Below are 26,018 nucleotides of genomic sequence, written 5' to 3' on the forward strand. Positions count from 1 at the left end.
TTCCATACTATTCTATTATATACTATTCTATTCTATTATATACTATTCTATTCTATTATATGCTATTCTATACTATTCTATTCTATTATATTATATGCTATTCGATTATATACTATTCTATTCTATACTATTCTATTCTATACTATTCTATTATATACTATTCTATTCTATACTATTCTATTCTATACTATTCTATTCTATACTATTCTATTCTATACTATTATATTTTATACTATTCTATTCTATACTATTCTATTCTATACTATTCTATTATATACTATTCTATTCTATACTATTCTAGTATATACTATTCTATTCTATACTATTCTAGTATATACTATTTTATTCTATTATATACTATTCTATTCTATACTATTCTATTATATACTATTCTATTCTATTATATTCTATTCTATTATATTCTATTCTATTATATTCTATACTATTCTATTTTATACTATTCTATTCTATACTATTCTATTATATACTATTCTATTATATACTATTCTATTATATACTATTCTATTCTATACTATTCTATTCTATACTATTCTATTATATACTATTCTATTATATACTATTCTATTATATACTATTCTATTCTATTATATTCTATTCTATTATATTCTATACTATTCTATTTTATACTATTCTATTCTATACTATTATATTATATACTATTCTATTATATACTATTCTATTATATACTATTCTATTTTATACTATTCTATTCTATACTATTCTATTATATACTATTCTATTATATACTATTCTATTATATACTATTCTATTCTATTATATACTATTATATTCTATACTATTCTATTCTATACTATTCTAGTATATACTATTCTATTATATTCTATTCTATTATATACTATTTTATTCTATTCTATTATATACTATTCTATTATATACTATTCTATTCTATTATATTCTATTCTATTATATTCTATACTATTCTATTATATACTATTCTATTCTATTATATTCTATTCTATTATATTCTATACTATTCTATTATATACTATTCTATTCTATTATATTCTATTCTATTATATTCTATTCTATTATATTCTATACTATTCTATTATATACTATTATATTCTATTCTATTATATTCTATACTATTCTATTATATACTATTCTATTCTATTATATACTATTCTAGTATATACTATTCTAGTATATTCTATACTATTCTATTCTATTATATTCTATTCTATTATATTCTATACTATTCTATTATATACTATTCTATTCTATTATATTCTATTCTATTATATTCTATACTATTCTATTCTATTATATACTATTCTATTATATACTATTCTATTCTATTATATTCTATTCTATTATATTCTATACTATTCTATTATATACTATTCTATTATATACTATTCTATTATATACTATTTTATTCTATTCTATACTATTCTATTCTATACTATTCTATTATATACTATTCTATTCTATTATATTCTATTCTATTATATTCTATTCTATTATATTCTATACTATTCTATTTTATACTATTCTATTCTATACTATTCTATTATATACTATTCTATTATATACTATTCTATTATATACTATTTTATTCTATTCTATACTATTCTAGTATATACTATTCTAGTATATTCTATACTATTCTATTCTATTATATTCTATTCTATTATATTCTATACTATTCTATTATATACTATTCTATTCTATTATATTCTATTCTATTATATTCTATACTATTCTATTATATACTATTCTATTCTATTATATTCTATTCTATTATATTCTATTCTATTATATTCTATACTATTCTATTTTATACTATTCTATTCTATACTATTCTATTATATACTATTCTATTATATACTATTTTATTATATACTATTCTATACTATTCTATTATATACTATTCTATTCTATTCTATTCTATACTATTCTATTCTATACTATTCTATTCTATTCTATTCTATTCTATTCTATACTATTATATTCTATACTATTCTATTATATACTATTCTATTCTATACTATTCTATTCTATACTATTATATTCTATACTATTCTATTCTATACTATTCTATTCTATACTATTCTATTATATACTATTCTATTCTATACTATTCTATTCTATACTATTCTATTATATACTATTCTATTCTATTATATTCTATTCTATTATATTCTATACTATTCTATTTTATACTATTCTATTCTATACTATTCTATTATATACTATTCTATTATATACTATTTTATTATATACTATTCTATACTATTCTATTATATACTATTCTATTCTATTCTATTCTATACTATTCTATTCTATACTATTCTATTCTATTCTATTCTATTCTATTCTATACTATTATATTCTATACTATTCTATTATATACTATTCTATTCTATACTATTCTATTCTATACTATTATATTCTATACTATTCTATTCTATACTATTCTATTATATACTATTCTATTCTATACTATTCTATTCTATACTATTCTATTCTATACTATTATATTCTATACTATTCTATTATATACTATTCTATTCTATACTATTATATTCTATACTATTCTATTCTATACTATTCTATTATATACTATTCTATTATATACTATTCTATTCTATACTATTATATTCTATACTATTCTATTCTATACTATTCTATTATATACTATTCTATTCTATACTATTCTATTCTATACTATTCTATTCTATACTATTCTATTCTATACTATTCTATTCTATACTATTATATTCTATACTATTATATTCTATACTATTCTATTATATACTATTCTATTCTATACTATTCTATTCTATACTATTCTATTCTATACTATTCTATTCTATACTATTCTATTCTATACTATTATATTCTATACTATTATATTCTATACTATTCTATTATATACTATTCTATTATATACTATTTTATTATATACTATTCTATACTATTCTATTTTACACTATTATATTATATACTATTCTATTATATACTATTTTATTATATACTATTCTATACTATTCTATTATATACTATTCTATTCTATTCTATTCTATTCTATTCTATACTATTCGATTATATACTATTCTATTATATACTATTTTATTATATACTATTCTATACTATTCTATTCTATACTATTCTATTTTATACTATTCTATTCTATACTATTCTATTCTATACTATTCTATTCTATACTATTCTATTATATACTATTCTATTCTATACTATTCTAGTATATACTATTTTAGTATATTCTATACTATTCTATTATATACTATTCTATTCTATTATATTCTATACTATTCTATTTTATACTATTCTATTCTATACTATTCTATTTTATACTATTCTATTCTATACTATTCTATTATATACTATTCTATTCTATACTATTCTAGTATATACTATTCTATTCTATACTATTCTATTATATACTATTCTATTCTATACTATTCTATTCTATACTATTCTAGTATATACTATTCTATTCTATACTATTCTATTATATACTATTCTATTCTATACTATTCTATTCTATACTATTCTAGTATATACTATTCTATTCTATACTATTCTATTATATACTATTCTATTCTATACTATTCTATTATATACTATTCTATTCTATACTATTCTATTTTATACTATTCTATTCTATACTATTCTATTCTATACTATTCTATTATATACTATTCTATTCTATACTATTCTAGTATATACTATTCTATTCTATACTATTCTATTATATACTATTCTATTCTATACTATTCTATTCTATACTATTCTAGTATATACTATTCTATTCTATACTATTCTATTCTATACTATTCTATTATATACTATTCTATTCTATACTATTCTATTCTATACTATTCTATTCTATACTATTCTATTCTATACTATTATATTTTATACTATTCTATTCTATACTATTCTATTCTATACTATTCTATTATATACTATTCTATTCTATACTATTCTAGTATATACTATTCTATTCTATACTATTCTAGTATATACTATTTTATTCTATTATATACTATTCTATTCTATACTATTCTATTATATACTATTCTATTCTATTATATTCTATTCTATTATATTCTATTCTATTATATTCTATACTATTCTATTTTATACTATTCTATTCTATACTATTCTATTATATACTATTCTATTATATACTATTCTATTATATACTATTCTATTCTATACTATTCTATTCTATACTATTCTATTATATACTATTCTATTATATACTATTCTATTATATACTATTCTATTCTATTATATTCTATTCTATTATATTCTATACTATTCTATTTTATACTATTCTATTCTATACTATTATATTATATACTATTCTATTATATACTATTATATTCTATACTATTCTATTCTATTATATTCTATTCTATTATATTCTATACTATTCTATTTTATACTATTCTATTCTATACTATTATATTATATACTATTCTATTATATACTATTATATTCTATACTATTCTATTCTATACTATTCTATTCTATACTATTATATTATATACTATTCTATTATATACTATTCTATTATATACTATTATATTCTATACTATTCTATTCTATACTATTCTAGTATATACTATTCTATTATATTCTATTCTATTATATACTATTTTATTCTATTCTATTATATACTATTCTATTATATACTATTCTATTCTATTATATTCTATTCTATTATATTCTATACTATTCTATTATATACTATTCTATTCTATTATATTCTATTCTATTATATTCTATACTATTCTATTATATACTATTCTATTCTATTATATTCTATTCTATTATATTCTATTCTATTATATTCTATACTATTCTATTATATACTATTATATTCTATTCTATTATATTCTATACTATTCTATTATATACTATTCTATTCTATTATATACTATTCTAGTATATACTATTCTAGTATATTCTATACTATTCTATTCTATTATATTCTATTCTATTATATTCTATACTATTCTATTATATACTATTCTATTCTATTATATTCTATTCTATTATATTCTATACTATTCTATTATATACTATTCTATTCTATTATATACTATTCTATTATATACTATTCTATTCTATTATATTCTATTCTATTATATTCTATACTATTCTATTATATACTATTCTATTATATACTATTCTATTATATACTATTTTATTCTATTCTATACTATTCTATTCTATACTATTCTATTATATACTATTCTATTCTATTATATTCTATTCTATTATATTCTATTCTATTATATTCTATACTATTCTATTTTATACTATTCTATTCTATACTATTCTATTATATACTATTCTATTATATACTATTCTATTATATACTATTTTATTCTATTCTATACTATTCTAGTATATACTATTCTAGTATATTCTATACTATTCTATTCTATTATATTCTATTCTATTATATTCTATACTATTCTATTATATACTATTCTATTCTATTATATTCTATTCTATTATATTCTATACTATTCTATTATATACTATTCTATTCTATTATATTCTATTCTATTATATTCTATTCTATTATATTCTATACTATTCTATTTTATACTATTCTATTCTATACTATTCTATTATATACTATTCTATTATATACTATTCTATTATATACTATTTTATTCTATTCTATACTATTCTAGTATATACTATTCTAGTATATTCTATACTATTCTATTCTATTATATTCTATTCTATTATATTCTATACTATTCTATTATATACTATTCTATTCTATTATATTCTATTCTATTATATTCTATACTATTCTATTATATACTATTCTATTCTATTATATTCTATTCTATTATATTCTATTCTATTATATTCTATACTATTCTATTATATACTATTCTATTCTATTATATTCTATACTATTCTATTTTATACTATTCTATTATATACTATTCTATTACATACTATTTTATTCTATTCTATACTATTCTAGTATATACTATTATATTATATACAATTATATTCTATACTATTCGATTATATACTATTATATTCTATACAATTATATTCCATACTATTCTATTATATACTATTCTATTCTATTATATGCTATTCTATACTATTCTATTCTATTATATTATATGCTATTCGATTATATACTATTATATTCTATGCTATTATATACTATTATATTCTATACTATTCTATTATATTCTATACTATTCTATACTATTATATTCTATGCTATTCTATACTATTATATTCTATGCTATTCTATACTATTATATTCTATACTATTCTATTATATTCTATGCTATTCTATACTATTATATTCTATAATATTCTATTACATTATATGCTATTCGATTATATACTATTATATTCTATACAATTATATTCCATACTATTCTATTATATACTATTCTATTCTATTATATACTATTCTATTCTATTATATGCTATTCTATACTATTCTATTCTATTATATTATATGCTATTCGATTATATACTATTCTATTCTATACTATTCTATTCTATACTATTCTATTATATACTATTCTATTCTATACTATTCTATTCTATACTATTCTATTCTATACTATTCTATTCTATACTATTATATTTTATACTATTCTATTCTATACTATTCTATTCTATACTATTCTATTATATACTATTCTATTCTATACTATTCTAGTATATACTATTCTATTCTATACTATTCTAGTATATACTATTTTATTCTATTATATACTATTCTATTCTATACTATTCTATTATATACTATTCTATTCTATTATATTCTATTCTATTATATTCTATTCTATTATATTCTATACTATTCTATTTTATACTATTCTATTCTATACTATTCTATTATATACTATTCTATTATATACTATTCTATTATATACTATTCTATTCTATACTATTCTATTCTATACTATTCTATTATATACTATTCTATTATATACTATTCTATTATATACTATTCTATTCTATTATATTCTATTCTATTATATTCTATACTATTCTATTTTATACTATTCTATTCTATACTATTATATTATATACTATTCTATTATATACTATTCTATTATATACTATTCTATTTTATACTATTCTATTCTATACTATTCTATTATATACTATTCTATTATATACTATTCTATTATATACTATTCTATTCTATTATATACTATTATATTCTATACTATTCTATTCTATACTATTCTAGTATATACTATTCTATTATATTCTATTCTATTATATACTATTTTATTCTATTCTATTATATACTATTCTATTATATACTATTCTATTCTATTATATTCTATTCTATTATATTCTATACTATTCTATTATATACTATTCTATTCTATTATATTCTATTCTATTATATTCTATACTATTCTATTATATACTATTCTATTCTATTATATTCTATTCTATTATATTCTATTCTATTATATTCTATACTATTCTATTATATACTATTATATTCTATTCTATTATATTCTATACTATTCTATTATATACTATTCTATTCTATTATATACTATTCTAGTATATACTATTCTAGTATATTCTATACTATTCTATTCTATTATATTCTATTCTATTATATTCTATACTATTCTATTATATACTATTCTATTCTATTATATTCTATTCTATTATATTCTATACTATTCTATTATATACTATTCTATTCTATTATATACTATTCTATTATATACTATTCTATTCTATTATATTCTATTCTATTATATTCTATACTATTCTATTATATACTATTCTATTATATACTATTCTATTATATACTATTTTATTCTATTCTATACTATTCTATTCTATACTATTCTATTATATACTATTCTATTCTATTATATTCTATTCTATTATATTCTATTCTATTATATTCTATACTATTCTATTTTATACTATTCTATTCTATACTATTCTATTATATACTATTCTATTATATACTATTCTATTATATACTATTTTATTCTATTCTATACTATTCTAGTATATACTATTCTAGTATATTCTATACTATTCTATTCTATTATATTCTATTCTATTATATTCTATACTATTCTATTATATACTATTCTATTCTATTATATTCTATTCTATTATATTCTATACTATTCTATTATATACTATTCTATTCTATTATATTCTATTCTATTATATTCTATTCTATTATATTCTATACTATTCTATTATATACTATTCTATTCTATTATATTCTATACTATTCTATTTTATACTATTCTATTATATACTATTCTATTACATACTATTTTATTCTATTCTATACTATTCTAGTATATACTATTATATTATATACAATTATATTCTATACTATTCGATTATATACTATTATATTCTATACAATTATATTCCATACTATTCTATTATATACTATTCTATTCTATTATATGCTATTCTATACTATTCTATTCTATTATATTATATGCTATTCGATTATATACTATTATATTCTATGCTATTATATACTATTATATTCTATACTATTCTATTATATTCTATACTATTCTATACTATTATATACTATAATATTCTATTACATTATATGCTATTCGATTATATACTATTATATTCTATACAATTATATTCCATACTATTCTATTATATACTATTCTATTATATTCTATACTATTCTATTATATTCTATGCTATTCTATACTATTATATTCTATACTATTCTATTATATTCTATGCTATTCTATACTATTATATTCTATAATATTCTATTACATTATATGCTATTCGATTATATACTATTATATTCTATACAATTATATTCCATACTATTCTATTATATACTATTCTATTCTATTATATACTATTCTATTCTATTATATTATATGCTATTCGATTATATACTATTATATTCTATACTATTCTATACTATTATATTCTATACAATTATATTCCATACTATTCTATTATATACTATTCTATTCTATTATATACTATTCTATTCTATTATATGCTATTCTATACTATTCTATTCTATTATATTATATGCTATTCGATTATATACTATTCTATTCTATTATATTATATGCTATTCGATTATATACTATTCTATTCTATTATATTATATGCTATTCGATTATATACTATTCTATTCTATTATATTATATGCTATTCGATTATATACTATTCTATTCTATTATATTATATGCTATTCGATTATATACTATTCTATTCTATTATATACTATTCTATTCTATTATATGCTATTCTATACTATTCTATTCTATTCTATTATATGCTATTCTATACTATTCTATTCTATTATATTCTATACTATTATATTCTATACAATTATATTCCATACTATTCTATTATATACTATTCTATTCTATTATATACTATTCTATTCTATTATATGCTATTCTATACTATTCTATTCTATTATATTCTATACAATTATATTCCATACTATTCTATTATATACTATTCTATTCTATTATATACTATTCTATTCTATTATATGCTATTCTATACTATTCTATTCTATTATATTCTATACTATTCTATTATATTCTATGCTATTATATACTATTATATTATATACTATTCTATTATTCTATTACTATACTATTACATACTATACTATATTATTCTAATATTTTATATGATATACTATACTGTTCTACTCTCAGAACTGCCTGTACTACTGGGGATTTTCTGCTTGGTTAGCCTACTACATCAACCACCCCCTCTACACTCCACCATGTGAGTACCACTCTCAACCAACAAATGAATGAATGGATGACAACTTTCAGTGTTGATAGATGGTTCTGCTGCTTAAGGTGCTGTATGTATCTTACAGCGTATGGGAATCTTCAAGTCTACTCTGCGTTGGCGGTGTTTATGGTATGTAGCCTATTCTCCAAGTCTACTCTGTGTTGGTGGTGTTTATTGTATGTAGCCTAATCTCCAAGTCTACTCTGTGTTAGTGGTGTTTATGGTATGTAGCCTAATCTCCAAGTCTACTCTGTGTTGGTGGTGTTTATGGTATGTAGCCTAATCTCCAAGTCTACTCTGTGTTAGTGGTGTTTATGGTATGTAGCCTAATCTCCAAGTCTACTCTGTGTTGGTGGTGTTTATGGTATGTAGCCTAATCTCCAAGTCTACTCTGTGTTGGTGGTGTTTATGGTATGTAGCCTAATCTCCAAGTCTACTCTGTGTTAGTGGTGTTTATGGTATGTAGCCTAATCTCCAAGTCTACTCTGTGTTAGTGGTGTTTATGGTATGTAGCCTAATCTCCAAGTCTACTCTGTGTTGGTGGTGTTTATTGTATGTAGCCTAATCTCCAAGTCTACTCTGTGTTAGTGGTGTTTATGGTATGTAGCCTAATCTCCAAGTCTACTCTGTGTTGGTGGTGTTTATGGTATGTAGCCTAATCTCCAAGTCTACTCTGTGTTAGTGGTGTTTATGGTATGTAGCCTAATCTCCAAGTCTACTCTGTGTTGGTGGTGTTTATGGTATGTAGCCTAATCTCCAAGTCTACTCTGTGTTGGTGGTGTTTATGGTATGTAGCCTAATCTCCAAGTCTACTCTGTGTTGGTGGTGTTTATGGTATGTAGCCTAATCTCCAAGTCTACTCTGTGTTAGTGGTGTTTATGGTATGTAGCCTAATCTCCAAGTCTACTCTGTGTTGGTGGTGTTTATGGTATGTAGCCTAATCTCCAAGTCTACTCTGTGTTAGTGGTGTTTATGGTATGTAGCCTAATCTCCAAGTCTACTCTGTGGTGGTGGTGTTTATGGTATGTAGCCTAATGTTATATCTACTCTGTGTTAGTGGTGTTTATGGTATGTAGCCTAATGTTATATCTACTCTGTGTTGGTGGTGTTTATGGTATGTAGCCTAATCTCCAAGTCTACTCTGTGTTAGTGGTGTTTATGGTATGTAGCCTAATCTCCAAGTCTACTCTGTGTTAGTGGTGTTTATGGTATGTAGCCTAATCTCCAAGTCTACTCTGTGTTGGTGGTGTTTATGGTATGTAGCCTAATCTCCAAGTCTACTCTGTGTTAGTGGTGTTTATGGTATGTAGCCTAATCTCCAAGTCTACTCTGTGTTAGTGGTGTTTATGGTATGTAGCCTAATCTCCAAGTCTACTCTGTGTTAGTGGTGTTTATGGTATGTAGCCTAATCTCCAAGTCTACTCTGTGTTAGTGGTGTTTATGGTATGTAGCCTAATCTCCAAGTCTACTCTGTGTTAGTGGTGTTTATGGTATGTAGCCTAATCTCCAAGTCTACTCTGTGTTAGTGGTGTTTATGGTATGTAGCCTAATCTCCAAGTCTACTCTGTGTTAGTGGTGTTTATGGTATGTAGCCTAATCTCCAAGTCTACTCTGTGTTAGTGGTGTTTATGGTATGTAGCCTAATCTCCAAGTCTACTCTGTGTTAGTGGTGTTTATGGTATGTAGCCTAATCTCCAAGTCTACTCTGTGTTGGTGGTGTTTATGGTATGTAGCCTAATCTCCAAGTCTACTCTGTGTTAGTGGTGTTTATGGTATGTAGCCTAATCTCCAAGTCTACTCTGTGGTGGTGGTGTTTATGGTATGTAGCCTAATGTTATATCTACTCTGTGTTAGTGGTGTTTATGGTATGTAGCCTAATGTTATATCTACTCTGTGTTGGTGGTGTTTATGGTATGTAGCCTAATCTCCAAGTCTACTCTGTGTTAGTGGTGTTTATGGTATGTAGCCTAATCTCCAAGTCTACTCTGTGTTAGTGGTGTTTATGGTATGTAGCCTAATCTCCAAGTCTACTCTGTGTTGGTGGTGTTTATGGTATGTAGCCTAATCTCCAAGTCTACTCTGTGTTAGTGGTGTTTATGGTATGTAGCCTAATCTCCAAGTCTACTCTGTGTTAGTGGTGTTTATGGTATGTAGCCTAATCTCCAAGTCTACTCTGTGTTAGTGGTGTTTATGGTATGTAGCCTAATCTCCAAGTCTACTCTGTGTTAGTGGTGTTTATGGTATGTAGCCTAATCTCCAAGTCTACTCTGTGTTGGTGGTGTTTATGGTATGTAGCCTAATCTCCAAGTCTACTCTGTGTTGGTGGTGTTTATGGTATGTAGCCTAATCTCCAAGTCTACTCTGTGTTGGTGGTGTTTATGGTATGTAGCCTAATCTCCAAGTCTACTCTGTGTTGGTGGTGTTTATGGTATGTAGCCTAATCTCCAAGTCTACTCTGTGTTGGTGGTGTTTATGGTATGTAGCCTAATCTCCAAGTCTACTCTGTGTTAGTGGTGTTTATGGTATGTAGCCTAATCTCCAAGTCTACTCTGTGTTGGTGGTGTTTATGGTATGTAGCCTAATCTCCAAGTCTACTCTGTGTTGGTGGTGTTTATGGTATGTAGCCTAATCTCCAAGTCTACTCTGTGTTAGTGGTGTTTATGGTATGTAGCCTAATCTCCAAGTCTACTCTGTGTTAGTGGTGTTTATGGTATGTAGCCTAATCTCCAAGTCTACTCTGTGTTAGTGGTGTTTATGGTATGTAGCCTAATGTTATATCTACTCTGTGTTAGTGGTGTTTATGGTATGTAGCCTAATGTTATATCTACTCTGTGGTGGTGGTGTTTATGGTATGTAGCCTAATCTCCAAGTCTACTCTGTGTTAGTGGTGTTATATCTCTCAGCCTCATTGTGTTTTCATTGAGTTCAGAACAACAGAGGAAAACATTCTTCTTCATCATCTGTCTTCAGAAATGGCTTCTTTCCCAAAAAATGTATTTCTCTTTATTTTAACCTTTCTCTTTCTCTCTCCCTCTCTCTCGCTTTCTTTCTTTCTTTCTTTCTGTCTATTTTTCTTTCCGTCTCTCTCTCTCTTTCTTTCTTTCTTTCTTTCTGTCTTTGTACTCGCAGCTCTGTGAAGCTGGAAACTTCTCAATTCATTTGGCTCTCAATAACTTGGGCTGTAATGGTGAGTTGCCTTCCAGCATTTCTGAATGTGTTGTATTGATTGCATATTCCAGAACGATGTCATAGCCAAGATAGGTAATAGGGAGCAAGTTCCTGAAATATTTCTCACAAATTGCTAGTTGAGTCAGGAACATCTGTGTGGTAGTTTGCCAGCTGAGAATATATTTCCATGATGATACACATCTTCTCACAGTTGTGTCCTGCTGTCTACTAGGTCTGAGGCCCAAGCGGATCCCTTACCCCACCAGGAACCCCTTCACATGGCTCTTCTTCTTCGTGTCATGTCCTAACTACACCTATGAGGTGGGTCAAACTCACAGAGATAGCTAAGAGGACTCTGGAGCCCAATAGCTTGTTTTAGCCTGAGCAGTGCCATTGAGGATTTTTCACAATTTTGAAGTAGTCATCTGGGTGGAACTTCCTATGGGTTAAGGAAGGATCCCATAATTCCATGCAGGTCATCAGGAGGGATCATCCAATGAATTATATTCGTTAGCAAACATTCCATAACTGGAGGTTTCAGCAAATCGCCAACATTGTCTTCATACCTGTTTAAACAACACACTCTAGATGGCAGTGTGCCCCCTTTCAGTTTGTTTACCAACTCATAGAAGTAACAGAATAAGAAAATGGACTACTTCAAAATGGAGATGGCCTCAAGGGCACTGCCCATGCTCTCAGAAGCTACTTTAACACAGTCTTGTATGTATACATTTAAGTATGGCTGGCCCAGGCGGGAATTGAACCCACAACCCTTGGTGTTGCAAGTGTTGTGCTCTATTGACTTAGTCACACAGGAGAGTCTAGACTTAAGTTGACATTGTAGCATAATAGCGAAGACGTCAAAACTATGAAATAACACATATGATATCATGTAGTAAGCAAAAAAGTGTTAAACAAATCAAAATATATTTTATATTTGAGATTCTTCAAAGTAGCCACCCTTTGCCTTGATGACGGCATTGCACACTCTTGGCATTCTCTCAACCAGCTTCATGAGGTAGTCACCTGGAATGCATTGTGGAATACATGATTCCATATGTGTTATTTCATAGTTTTTACGTCTTCAGTATTTATTCTACAATGTAGAAAATAGTCAAAATAAATAAAAACCCTTGAATGAGTAGGTGCGTCCCAAACTTCTGACTGATACTGTATATGTTTTGATTCGTCAGGTGGGGACGTGGTTGAGTTTCTCCATCATGACACAGTGTGTTCCAGGTAAAACTACACATCTGTCATCGTTTCACGTGTACTTAGGTAGCAAAAGTTAGAAGCTGCTTACACACGTTTACAAACACGTATTTTCATAATACTAAGTACTAGAGATTCAGATCAGATCAAGCGTTGACACATGCATCGCTCGATGTTTTGACGGGGAACAATCGCGTTGGGAGCTGTCAAATCGGTGAAAAAAGCTGCTCTTAAAATCAAATCTTATTTGATAATGTGATCGTTGTCACAAAGCCACACCCGTCCCACTCACTTATGAAGTGCAGAATGAGAAAACGTATAGAAATATAGCCACCCGTGGGAGAGATTGTCATACCAGTTACGTTGTACTGTGTAAATAAAGGTTATTCTTGTACACTGCCAGTTCTGCAGTCTCGATAAAGATTGATATTGAAATTGAAAGACTGACATAAGTACGTGTGTGATACTAAAGAGACAATTCCATTCCTTTGTTTAAGTTTTAGTCACCAAATTTTGTGACTCTACTAACTAACTAACTGTTGTGTCTCTCTCTTTCCACAGTGGCCCTGTTCACGTTGCTGGGCTTCATCCAGATGACTATCTGGGCACGGGGAAAACATAAGATGTACACCAGAGAGTTTACAGACTACCCTGAACTAAGATCAGCTATCATCCCTTTGTTCCTTTGAGCCAGCCAGGGTTAACAACAAGAGCCTTAATTATACCCCTGTTCCTTAATTATACCCCTGTTCCTTAATTATACCCCTGTTCCTTAATTATACCTCTGTTCCTTAATTATACCTCTGTTCCTTAATTATACCCCTGTTCCTTAATTATACCCCTGTTCCTTAATTATACCCCTGTTCCTTAATAAGGGCTGCAAAGAATTCTGGTAACTTGTCACCAAATCCGTAGTTTTTCCCAGAAATCCCAGTTCTAAATTCCACATAATCAGAAGGAAATAAGGAAATCTGTAATCGTCCAACCAGGATTTCTGGAACACCTGGGAAATTTGGGTAAATTGCCAAAATTGTGCGCAAACCTATTCGCTAATACTTTTGGCCAGAGCCACATAGGCCTCTTGCCGAATGTAGTGTACTACATAGGGAATAGAATGCTATTTTAGACAGACCCATTGCATACTCTACTACAGTTAGAGAAAGCAGTGTACTGGACACTGTGGTAATAGTGCACCTGTAGGGGATATGATGTGGCTCTGACCAAAAGGAGTGACACTATATGGGGGGGACAACAGATACCCAGTCAATAAGCGAGCTGTATATAAATGAACTTTGTGACAGCCTCTCGGTCAGAATAGGGTTACAAGGCCTCACTCAGGCCTGTGACTTAAGACAGCCTCTCGGTCAGAATAGGGTTACAAGGCCTCACTCAGGCCTGTGACTTAACCTCATCACTCAACTCAACACTAAAAGTGTACATTTGTAGCAAGGTTAAGGGTTTACACAGATAGTGTTCCAAAGTGTGGAATGATACAATAGATTGGTTTGATTCCCTTTAAACGTAGAGAATTTATACATTTTTTTATTCACCATAATCATTGTTGCAGCACAGTTCATGTGAGTGACAATGTGTATACGTTATAGTAGTGGTCTTGAAGTCCAGTGCACTTGAAGTCTAGTGCACTTGAAGTCTAGTGCACTTGAAGTCTAGTGCACTTGTTCCCCTGTTGAAGGACGGACGGCCCTGTTCAGTCAAATCAGATATGAAGTAACCATAACTTTTAATTTGTGTGATATTAATAGTATTTTATCTGATTTGTTTACGTTGTTAGTTTTACAGTGGGACTGTTCTATTTTTTTTTTTCACAGTAATTTTGTGATATTTAATAAACCCATTTGGATTTAACAGGGCCAGTGTTTTGCTGTTAAAGCATGGCATCAGTTGAAGTTGATACACATATCTATTCTCATCCATAATACTAGCTATGACAGGGATGGGCAACTGGCAGCCCGCGAGGGGCCCCTTTTGAAGGCCCTCGATGGAGGGTGGAGGGTGGGTGGGGGGTGGGGGTAGAATGCACAAGGTGCCATTTTGAAATGTGGTTGTACATCAGCAGTTTTTCTCTTGTTTTCTCTTTATATATCACAGTTGGAATGTCAGCCAAAACAAATTTGATTAGTAAATTAGTCTAGCGGCCAGCTATAAACAAAAGGTAGTAATCATGGTGGAATCACCGGCCGGGGGGGGGAGAGGGGGAGGGGGGGGGTGGGGGGAGAGGGGGAGGGGGGGGTGGGGGGAGAGGGGGAGGGGGGGGGGGGGAGGGGGGGATTTGATTTTGTTGGTCTGTCTCACATTTCTCTCCAACCTATAGAAAAATGCGTAGAATTAAAGGAAATGTGTTAGAAAATTGCCAAATCTGCTCTCTGTCCCAATGGTCAAAATGTGTAGAATTGCAAAATACTTGATTTAAAACAGCAAAATGTTCTTTACATCCAATGGCAAAATGTGTAGAATATATAAACCAAGCAAGATATTTCTACATTATTTGAACGGCTATGTAAATGAGCTAAGCATTATTAGTCGTTTTTGGGATATAAATGTGGGTATACAGACCCGCCAGCCACTATGGCCCCTCATAATGACTTCAGATTGTTTTGTGGCTCCCAACCCCGTCGAAGTTGCCCGTCTCTGATCGTAGGAAATGTTACCAAAACAGGTAACAATAAAATAAAAATATATTTTGCGGTTTGTTTGTTACGTTGTGTTTGAGTCCACTACAACAGGAGTGAAAGCCTATATCATATATGTGCAGGCTTTCATTCCAGCCAAGCAGAAACTCACCTGATTCAACTAATCAACTAAGAGTCATCGTCTTCAACCGAGACTGCTTGGCTAGAACAAAAGCCTGCACCTACACGGCCCTCTGTGGGTGGCAGGGTAGCCTAGTGGTTAGAGTGTTGGGCCAGTCACCGAAAGGTTGCTAGATCAAATCCCTGAGTTGACAAGGTACAAATCTGTTGTTCTGCCCCTGAACAAGGCAGTTAACCCACTGTTCCTAGGCGGTCATTAAGAATTTGTTCTTAACTGATTTGCCTAGTTAAATAAAAGGTAAAATTACATTGTTCCCCTGCCCTATACATTAGGTGAGCATACAAAGCTGTGCTTAGGATATGACATCTGAAACCTTACCTCTTCAAAGCGTATCTTAAATAATCCCACACCAACCCACCTCCCTACCAGCACTGATAGCTACCTTGAGGGGGGAAAAAATGTACTTATTATGATTGTGGTTGTCTCACTTAGCTCTCTGTAAGTCTCTCTGGATAAGAGCGTCTGCTAAATGACTAACAGAATATGTCCTAAAGTGATGAAAATGGCAAAACACATATATAAACCAGGCAAGATTTTTTTTCCTACATTATTTGAAAGGCTATATAAATTATCTAAGCATTATTATTAGTTTTGGTCTATAAATGTCAGTGTAAATGCAGCGCCATCTTGTGGTCCCGTATTGATACTGCGTAATAACAAAACAAAACAAAATAGGGACCTATTCTCTGTGTTGGTGTGTTTAGTTGAAGAGGAAGCAGCCCCCCTCATAAACCAAGGGAGCAGCTTCCTCTTCAATGAACACATGAAAAGGAGATGAGGCGAGGAAGCCGCCCCCTCATAAACCAAGGGAGCTGCTTCCTCTTCAATGAACACGTGAAAAGGAGCCAAACTATTGAGATCACACCCCTGGTGTGTTTGAGGAGCTATCTGCTGTCAACTGACGTCTGTGTCCTGCAAACGTGACCTCTTCTTGACTTTTGGCAGCCATTTTACACAATCAACAGGCAAAAATATGACTTCCAAAGCCTAAGGAACATATTCCAAACATAATTCATGAATCTAACCATAATTTGAAAATGTTTTCATAATACTGCCAGTGTGCCTGTGCACTCTATTGCAATGGAGAGGCAGGGGTTAGAGTTTAATAAGGGCAGCAGGTAGCCTAGTGCTTAGAGTGTTGGACTAGTAACCGAAAGGTTGCAAGTTCAAATCCCCAAGCTGACAAGGTACAAATCTGTCGTTCTGCCCCCTGAACAAGACAGTTAACCCACTGTTCCTAGGCCGTCATTGAAAACTGACTTAAGGTAAAAATAAACAATACATTTTGTCGGTTTTCTGCATTAAACATTTTGACAATACATTCCGTTAGGAAGTCATATTTTCACAGATTAACTTTCAAGTTTTAGTTTGCCTTCTGGTTTTTATCTTGATGGGGGAGACCTTGCGTTTGGTGGGGACATTTTGTTTTTCATTGCGCGCGTTGACCGCTCGGGGTTGTAAAACGTCCTCGTCCTCTCCTGCCTGCTGCTTAGCAAAGTTCACAAACACCTGGAGAACAGAGAGAGGAAAACCCATTACTATCAACACAATGTCAATGAAAACACTAATGCTCTATAAAAGTACTTTATAATCATATATTCACGACAGCTATTTCGCTCGCTGCTTGCCGAGTACGGTACCATCAATTTGTACTCAAGGATGTTCTGTATTCAAGTCTTAATCTCTCATAATAAATCCTCCTGACGTCGGATGTCTTCCTGGCTGTGTTTGATGAGGTCATATTGCTGAGTCTATCCTTAAACATTGCCATGCTCATTACCACCTGTCGTGTGGTCAGTGAAACACTTAGTTGCTTGTCTTTAAACCTAAATCCTAAACACCTCATCCCTAATCTTAACACCAGCCCTGTAATTACCTGATCTAGTGTAGTCTGATACTAAATCCCAAACACCTAATCCCTAATCTTAACACCAGACCTATAGTTACCCGATCTAGTGTAGTCTGATAGACAGAGTATTCACCTGATCTAGTGTAGTCTGATAGACAGAGTACTCACCTGATCTAGTGTAGTCTGATAGACAGAGTACTCACCTGATCTAGTGTAGTCTGATAGACAGAGTACTCACCTGATCTAGTGTAGTCTGATAGACAGAGTATTCACCTGATCTAGTGTGGTCTGATAGACGGAGTATTCACCTGATCTAGTGTGGTCTGATAGACGGAGTATTCACCTGATCTAGTGTGGTCTGATAGACGGAGTATTCACCTGATCTAGTGTGGTCTGATTGAGTATTCACCTGATCTAGTGTGGTCTGATAGACGGAGTATTCACCTGATCTACTGTGGTCTGATAGACAGAGTAGTTATCTGATCTAGTGTGGTCTGAAAGAGCAGTCACCTGATCTAGTGTAGTCTGATACACAGAGTTGTCACATGATCTAGTGTAGTCTGACAGAGCAGTTACCTGATTTAGTGAGGTCTTATAGAGTAGTCACCTGATATAGTGTATTCTGACAGAGTAGTCACCCGATCTAGTGTAGTCTGACAGACAGAGTAGTAGCCTGATCTAGTGTAGTCTGATAGATGGAGTAGTCACCTGATCTAGTGTAGTCTGATAGAGTGGTCACCTGATCTAGTGTAGTCTGTGATATAGAGTAGTTACCTGATATAGTGTAGTCTGATAGACAGAGTAGTTACCTGATCTAGTGTAGTCTGTGATACAGAGTAATCCTCTATATTGAGTTTGTCCTTGTTGGCGACCACCAGCTGGAAGATCCTAGCGAGGGAGGAGGAGGCGATCTCATACTGCAGAGTGTTGTAGTGTTTCTCTCTCTGGACACACCCTGGGAAGCTGCTCTCCATGAAGCTCTCTGCTGGACCCAGCTCTGGAGATACGCCTGCTTTAGCTGCCTTAACCTTCATGGTCACCACGTAGCCATCACCAAACCTGGAGAGCAGAGGGAGAGTGAGAGAGAGGTTACCATGTAGCCATCACCAAACCTGGAGAGCAGAGGGAGAGAGAGAGAGAGGTCACCATGTAGCCATCACCAAAACTGGAGAGCAGAGGGAGAGAGAGAGAAAGGTCACCATGTAGCCATCACCAAAACTGGAGAGGAGAGGGGGAGAGAGAGGTCACCATGTAGCCATCACCAAACCTGGAGAGCAGAGGGAGAGAGAGAGAGGTCACCACATAGCCATCACCAAACCTGGAGAGGAGAGGGAGGTCACCATGTAGCCATCACCAAACCTGGAGAGGAGAGGGAGATCACCATGTAGCTATCACCAAACCTGGAGAGGGAGAGAGAGAGAGGTCACCATGTAGCCATCACCAAAACTGGAGAGCAGAGGGAGAGAGAGAGAAAGGTCACCATGTAGCCATCACCAAAACTGGAGAGGAGAGGGGGAGAGAGAGGTCACCATGTAGCCATCACCAAACCTGGAGAGCAGAGGGAGAGAGAGAGAGGTCACCACATAGCCATCACCAAACCTGGAGAGGAGAGGGAGGTCACCATGTAGCCATCACCAAACCTGGAGAGGAGAGGGAGATCACCATTTAGCTATCACCAAACCTGGAGAGGGAGAGAGAGAGAGGTCACCATGTAGCCATCACCAAACCTGGAGAGGAAAGGGACAGAGAGAGAGGTCACCACGTAGCCATCACCAAACCTGGAGAGGAAAGGGAGAGAGAGAGAGGTCACCACGTAGCTATCACCAAACCTGGAGAGGAGAGAGAGAGAGGTCACCACGTAGCCATCACCAAACCTGGAGAGGAGAGGGAGAGAGAGGTCACCATGTAGCCATCACCAAACCTGGAGAGGAGAGGGAGGTCACCACGTAGCCATCACCAAACCTGGAGAGGAGAGGGAGAGAAACAGGTCACCACGTAGCCATCACCAAACCTGGAGAGGGAGAGAAACAGGTCACCACGTAACCATCACCAAACCTGGAGAGGAGAGGGAGAGGTCACCATGTAGCCATCACCAAACCTGGAAAGCAGAGGGAGAGAGAGGCGTTGGGAGTAAGTCAGGTGCCCATGAATAGACCAACAGGTGTGATTGATGAATGAAATAGGTATTAAACATGGGCTTTACAACACAGAAAACAGCAGTTAACTTCTCCATTGCCACCACTTTTGTTTAAGTCAGTAGACATATAGAAATATCTTGAATAATACAATACAAGTATCATGACGTTAACTTTTACAAACCTGTGTTTTTCCACTGGGGGCTTCAAATCCTACGATGTCTTTCTACTCAAAACCACAATTCATTTGATTCATTTAATTGAAACAATTAAAAAGCGTGTCACCCTGCCTCTGTTTTGGTAAACAGCTAAGGGATGGGACTGGAGAAATGTAACCCACTCAAATTCGTAGACAAAGCAATGGATGCAAGGACTGACCATCCATGATATTAAAATGATAGTTTTAAGCATGTTTTGGTTTACATTGTTAACAAACATTGTAGTAAAACAGGCTCATCATTTGGGTTCTGATGGGGTACGACAGTTGAACTAAGCTCATGAGACATTTATCATTTATATTTATTCTTCAACAATCAATGGATTATTAATTTATTAATTTATAAATCCAAAGACTGATGTATCAACTAAGGACTCTAGCTTCAAAGTATTCAATAATGTGTATTCGGTATGGAATCAAGGCATCAGAATGCACCTGAGAACACCAGAATAGAGCTCCCATACATCACCATACTCTCCCAGCACCAGAACTCCCTGGCTGGCTACATCACCATACTCTCCCAGCCCGGAACTCCCTGGCTGGCTACATCACCATACTCTCCCAGACCGGGAACTCCCTGGCTGGCTACTTCACCATACTCTCCCAGCCCGGAACTCCCTGGCTGGCTACATCACCATACTCTCCCAGACCGGGAACTCCCTGTCTGGCTACATCACCATACTCTCCCAGCCCGGAACTCCCTGGCTGGCTACATCACCATACTCTCCCAGCCCGGGAACTCCCTGGCTGGCTACATCACCATACTCTCCCAGCCCGGAACTCCCTGGCTGGCTACATCACCATACTCTCCCAGCCCGGGAACTCCCTGGCTGGCTACATCACCATACTCTCCCAGCCCTGATCTCCCTGGCTGGCTACATCACCATACTCTCCCAGCCCGGAACTCCCTGGCTGGCTACATCACCATACTCTCCCAGCCCGGATCTCCCTGGCTGGCTACATCATCATACTCTCCCAGCCCTGATCTCCCTGGCTGGCTACATCACCACACTCTCCCAGTCCTGATCTCCCTGGCTGGCTACATCACCACACTCTCCCAGCCCTGATCTCCCTGGCTGGCTACATCACCATACTCTCCCAGCCCAGATCTCCCTGGCTGGCTACATCACTATACTCTCCCAGCCCAGATCTCCCTGGCTGGTTACATCACCATACTCTCCCAGCCCAGATCTCCCTGGCTGGCTACATCACTATACTCTCCCAGCCCAGATCTCCCTGGCTGGTTACATCACCATACTCTCCCAGCCCTGATCTCCCTGGCTGGCTACATCACCATACTCTCCCAGCCCAGAACTCCCTGGCTGGCTACATCACCATACTCTCCCAGCCCAGATCTCCCTGGTTGGCTACATCACCATACTCTCCCAACCCGGAACTCCCTGGCTGGCTACATCACCATACTCTCCCAACCCGGGAAACTCCCTGGCTGGCTACTTTTATATTTGGCTGGTTACTCCATGTACTGTGATCAGTGACTCATTTAGATCTCGTCAAACCAAATGTGTTATTTTTCTTCTAATTTAATTTGAAATGATGTGATTGTTGTTAAATCTTCCTCTCTTTTTTTTGTATGGTCCTTCAAGACAGATAGGAACACTTGTCCAGGGACACGACCAGTAGGGACAGAGTCTGGGGAGTGATGGCTATACTGAGGCCAGTGCAGGATGAGTGCCTACATTACATGGAAGACATACTGTATTTGAGGTGCTGAATGGTAACAGTATGGTAACAGACCTACTTGTATATGAGGTGCTGTATGGTAACAGTATGGTAACAGACCTACTTGTATTTGAGGTGCTGTATGGTAACAGACCTACTTGTATATGAGGTGCTGTATGGTAACAGTATGGTAACAGACCTACTTGTATTTGAGGTGCTGTATGGTAACAGTATGGTAACAGACCTACTTGTATTTGAGGTGCTGTATGGTAACAGTATGGTAACAGACCTACTTGTATTTGAGGTGCTGTATGGTAACAGACCTACTTGTATTTGGGGTGCTGTATGGTAACAGACCTACTTGTATTTGAGGTGCTGTATGGTAACAGACCTACTTGTATTTGAGGTGCTGTATGGTAACAGACCTACTTGTATTTGAGGTGCTGTATGGTGACAGGCCTACTTGTATTTGAGGTGCTGTATGGTAACAGACCTACTTGTATTTGAGGTGCTGTATGGTAACAGACCTACTTGTATTTGAGGTGCTGTATGGTAACAGACCTACTTGTATTTGAGGTGCTGTATGGTAACAGAATGGTAACAGACCTACTTGTATTTGAGGTGCTGTATAGTAACAGAATGGTAACAGACCTACTTGTATTTGAGGTGCTGTATGGTGACAGACCTACTTGTATTTGAGGTGCTGTATGGTCCCCAGACATTTGAAGGTGCCGTTGACCATGATGGCCAGCCGAGTGCACAGAGCTTCACACTCCTCCATGCTGGGGAGACAGAGACAGACAGGCAGTCAACAGGCAGAGATAGACAGGCAGTCAACAGACAGAGACAGACAGGCAGTCAATAGACAGAGACAGACAGGCAGTCAACAGACAGAGACAGACAGGCAGTCAACAGACAGAGACAGACAGGCAGTGAAACAAGCAGAAACAAGCAGATGGCCACTCCAGTGTAGCATCTGGATTGCTGACATGACATTACCCATGTGTACTGACATGACATTACCCATGTGTACTGACATTACCCATGTGTACTGACATGACATTACCCATGTGTACTGACATGACCCATGTGCACTGACATGACATTACCCATGTGCACTGACATGACATTACCCATGTGTACTGACATGACATTACTCATGTGTACTGACATGACATTACCCATGTGTACTGACATGACATTACTCATGTGTACTGACATGACATTACCCATGTGTACTGACATGACATTACTCATGTGTACTGACATGACATTACCCATGTGTACTGACATGACCCATGTGCACTGACATGACATTGCCCATGTGCACTGACATGACATTACCCATGTTTAGACATGACATTGACCATGTGTACTGACATGACATTACCCATGTGCACTGACATGACATCACCCATGTGTACTGACATGACCCATGTGCACTGACATGACATTACCCATGTGCACTGAAATGACATTACCCATGTGCACTGACATGACATTACCCATGTGTACTGACATGACATTACCCATGTGTACTGACATGACATTACCCATGTGTACTGACATGACATTACCCATGTGTACTGACATGACATTACCCATGTGTACTGACATGACATTACCCATGTGTACTGACATGACATTACCCATGTGTACTGACATGACATTACTCATGTGTACTGACATGACATTACCCATGTGTACTGACATGACATTACTCATGTGTACTGACATGACATTACCCATGTGTACTGACATGACATTACCCGTGTGTACTGACATGAGCCATGTGCACTGACATGACATTGCCCATGTGCACTGACATGACATTACCCATGTTTAGACATGACAGTGCCCATGTGTACTGACATGACATTACCCATGTGCACTGACATGACCCATGTGCACTGACATGACATTACCCATGTGTACTGACATGACATTACCCATGTGTACTGACATGACATTACCCATGTGCCCTGACATGACATTACCCATGTGTACTGAAATCACATTACCCATGTGTACCATGTTGCTATGTCTTGGACCAACACCAACAACACTAGTTCAGGTACAGTAATCCCATTGGACTGTACTTGTCTGGGAAGGTGTAGGGGAAGGGTGTGTGGGTATGTGTTTGTGGGGGAGGCTGGGGGGGGGGGGGTACCTGTGTGATGTCAAAACCACGGCCCTCCCGTCCTGGATGACACTCATAATGGCAGTCCACAGGAACCGTCGGGAGTGGGGGTCCATACCTGTAGTGGGTTCATCCTATAAGGATACACACACACACACACACACACACACACACACACACACACACACACACACACACACACACACACACAGTATAGTATATGTATAGTGTATGTATAGTATATGTATAGTATATATTTAGTATATGTATAGTATATGTATAGTATAGTTTATAATATATGTATAGTATATGTATAGTATATGTATAGTGTATGTATAGTGTATGTATATGTATAGTATATGTATAGTGTATGTATATTATATATATAGTGTATGTATAGTATATGTATAGTGTATGTATAGTGTATGTATAGTATATGTATAGTGTATGTATAGTGTATGTATGTATAGTATATGTATAGTGTATGTATGTATAGTATATGTATAGTATAGTTTATAATATATGTATAGTATATGTATAGTGTATGTATAGTGTATGTATAGTGTATGTATGTATAGTATATGTATAGTATAGTTTATAATATATGTATAGTATATGTATAGTGTATGTATAGTGTATGTATAGTGTATGTATGTATAGTATATGTATAGTGTATGTATGTATAGTATATGTATAGTATATGTATAGTGTATGTATAGTGTATGTATGTATAGTATATGTATAGTGTATGTATGTATAGTATATGTATAGTGTATGTATATTATATATATAGTGTATGTATGTATAGTATATGTATAGTGTATGTATATTATATATATAGTGTATGTATGTATAGTATATGTATAGTATATGTATAGTGTATGTATATTATATATATAGTGTATGTATGTATAGTATATGTATAGTGTATGTATAGTGTATGTATATGTATAG

The 26,018-nt window shown here is 32.7% G+C and overlaps 2 protein-coding genes across 4 annotated transcripts in view; one reads left to right on the top strand and one right to left on the bottom strand.

Annotated features, from left to right (window-relative positions):
• The window catches only part of LOC110530851 (very-long-chain enoyl-CoA reductase), a 36,393-nt gene extending 20,316 nt beyond the window's left edge, over positions 1-16,077 (top strand). The window contains exons 7-12 of the mRNA XM_036986627.1: positions 9,747-9,819; positions 9,917-9,960; positions 12,961-13,018; positions 13,232-13,320; positions 14,193-14,238; positions 14,773-16,077. Of these exons, the coding sequence (XP_036842522.1) occupies positions 9,747-9,819; positions 9,917-9,960; positions 12,961-13,018; positions 13,232-13,320; positions 14,193-14,238; positions 14,773-14,900 (438 nt within the window). The 3' untranslated portion in view covers positions 14,901-16,077. The remainder of the gene's footprint in view (positions 1-9,746; positions 9,820-9,916; positions 9,961-12,960; positions 13,019-13,231; positions 13,321-14,192; positions 14,239-14,772) is intronic.
• A 2,233-nt stretch (positions 16,078-18,310) lies between these two features.
• The window catches only part of abca4b (ATP-binding cassette, sub-family A (ABC1), member 4b), a 133,651-nt gene continuing 125,943 nt past the window's right edge, over positions 18,311-26,018 (bottom strand). For 2 of the 3 annotated variants that reach the window (XM_036986622.1, XM_036986623.1), the window contains 4 exons: positions 25,095-25,198; positions 23,614-23,706; positions 19,702-19,951; positions 18,311-18,552 (listed from right to left, as the gene is read on the bottom strand). In XM_036986622.1, coding sequence (XP_036842517.1) covers positions 18,400-18,552; positions 19,702-19,951; positions 23,614-23,706; positions 25,095-25,198 — 600 coding nt within the window. In that variant the 3' untranslated portion in view covers positions 18,311-18,399. Of the gene's footprint in view, positions 18,553-19,701; positions 19,952-20,927; positions 20,991-23,613; positions 23,707-25,094; positions 25,199-26,018 lie in introns of those variants that run through there. The other variant, XM_036986624.1, reaches the window with a different exon arrangement.

This window comes from Oncorhynchus mykiss, chromosome 8 (genome assembly GCF_013265735.2).
Source record: "Oncorhynchus mykiss isolate Arlee chromosome 8, USDA_OmykA_1.1, whole genome shotgun sequence".
NCBI classification, from domain to species: Eukaryota; Metazoa; Chordata; class Actinopteri; order Salmoniformes; family Salmonidae; genus Oncorhynchus; species Oncorhynchus mykiss.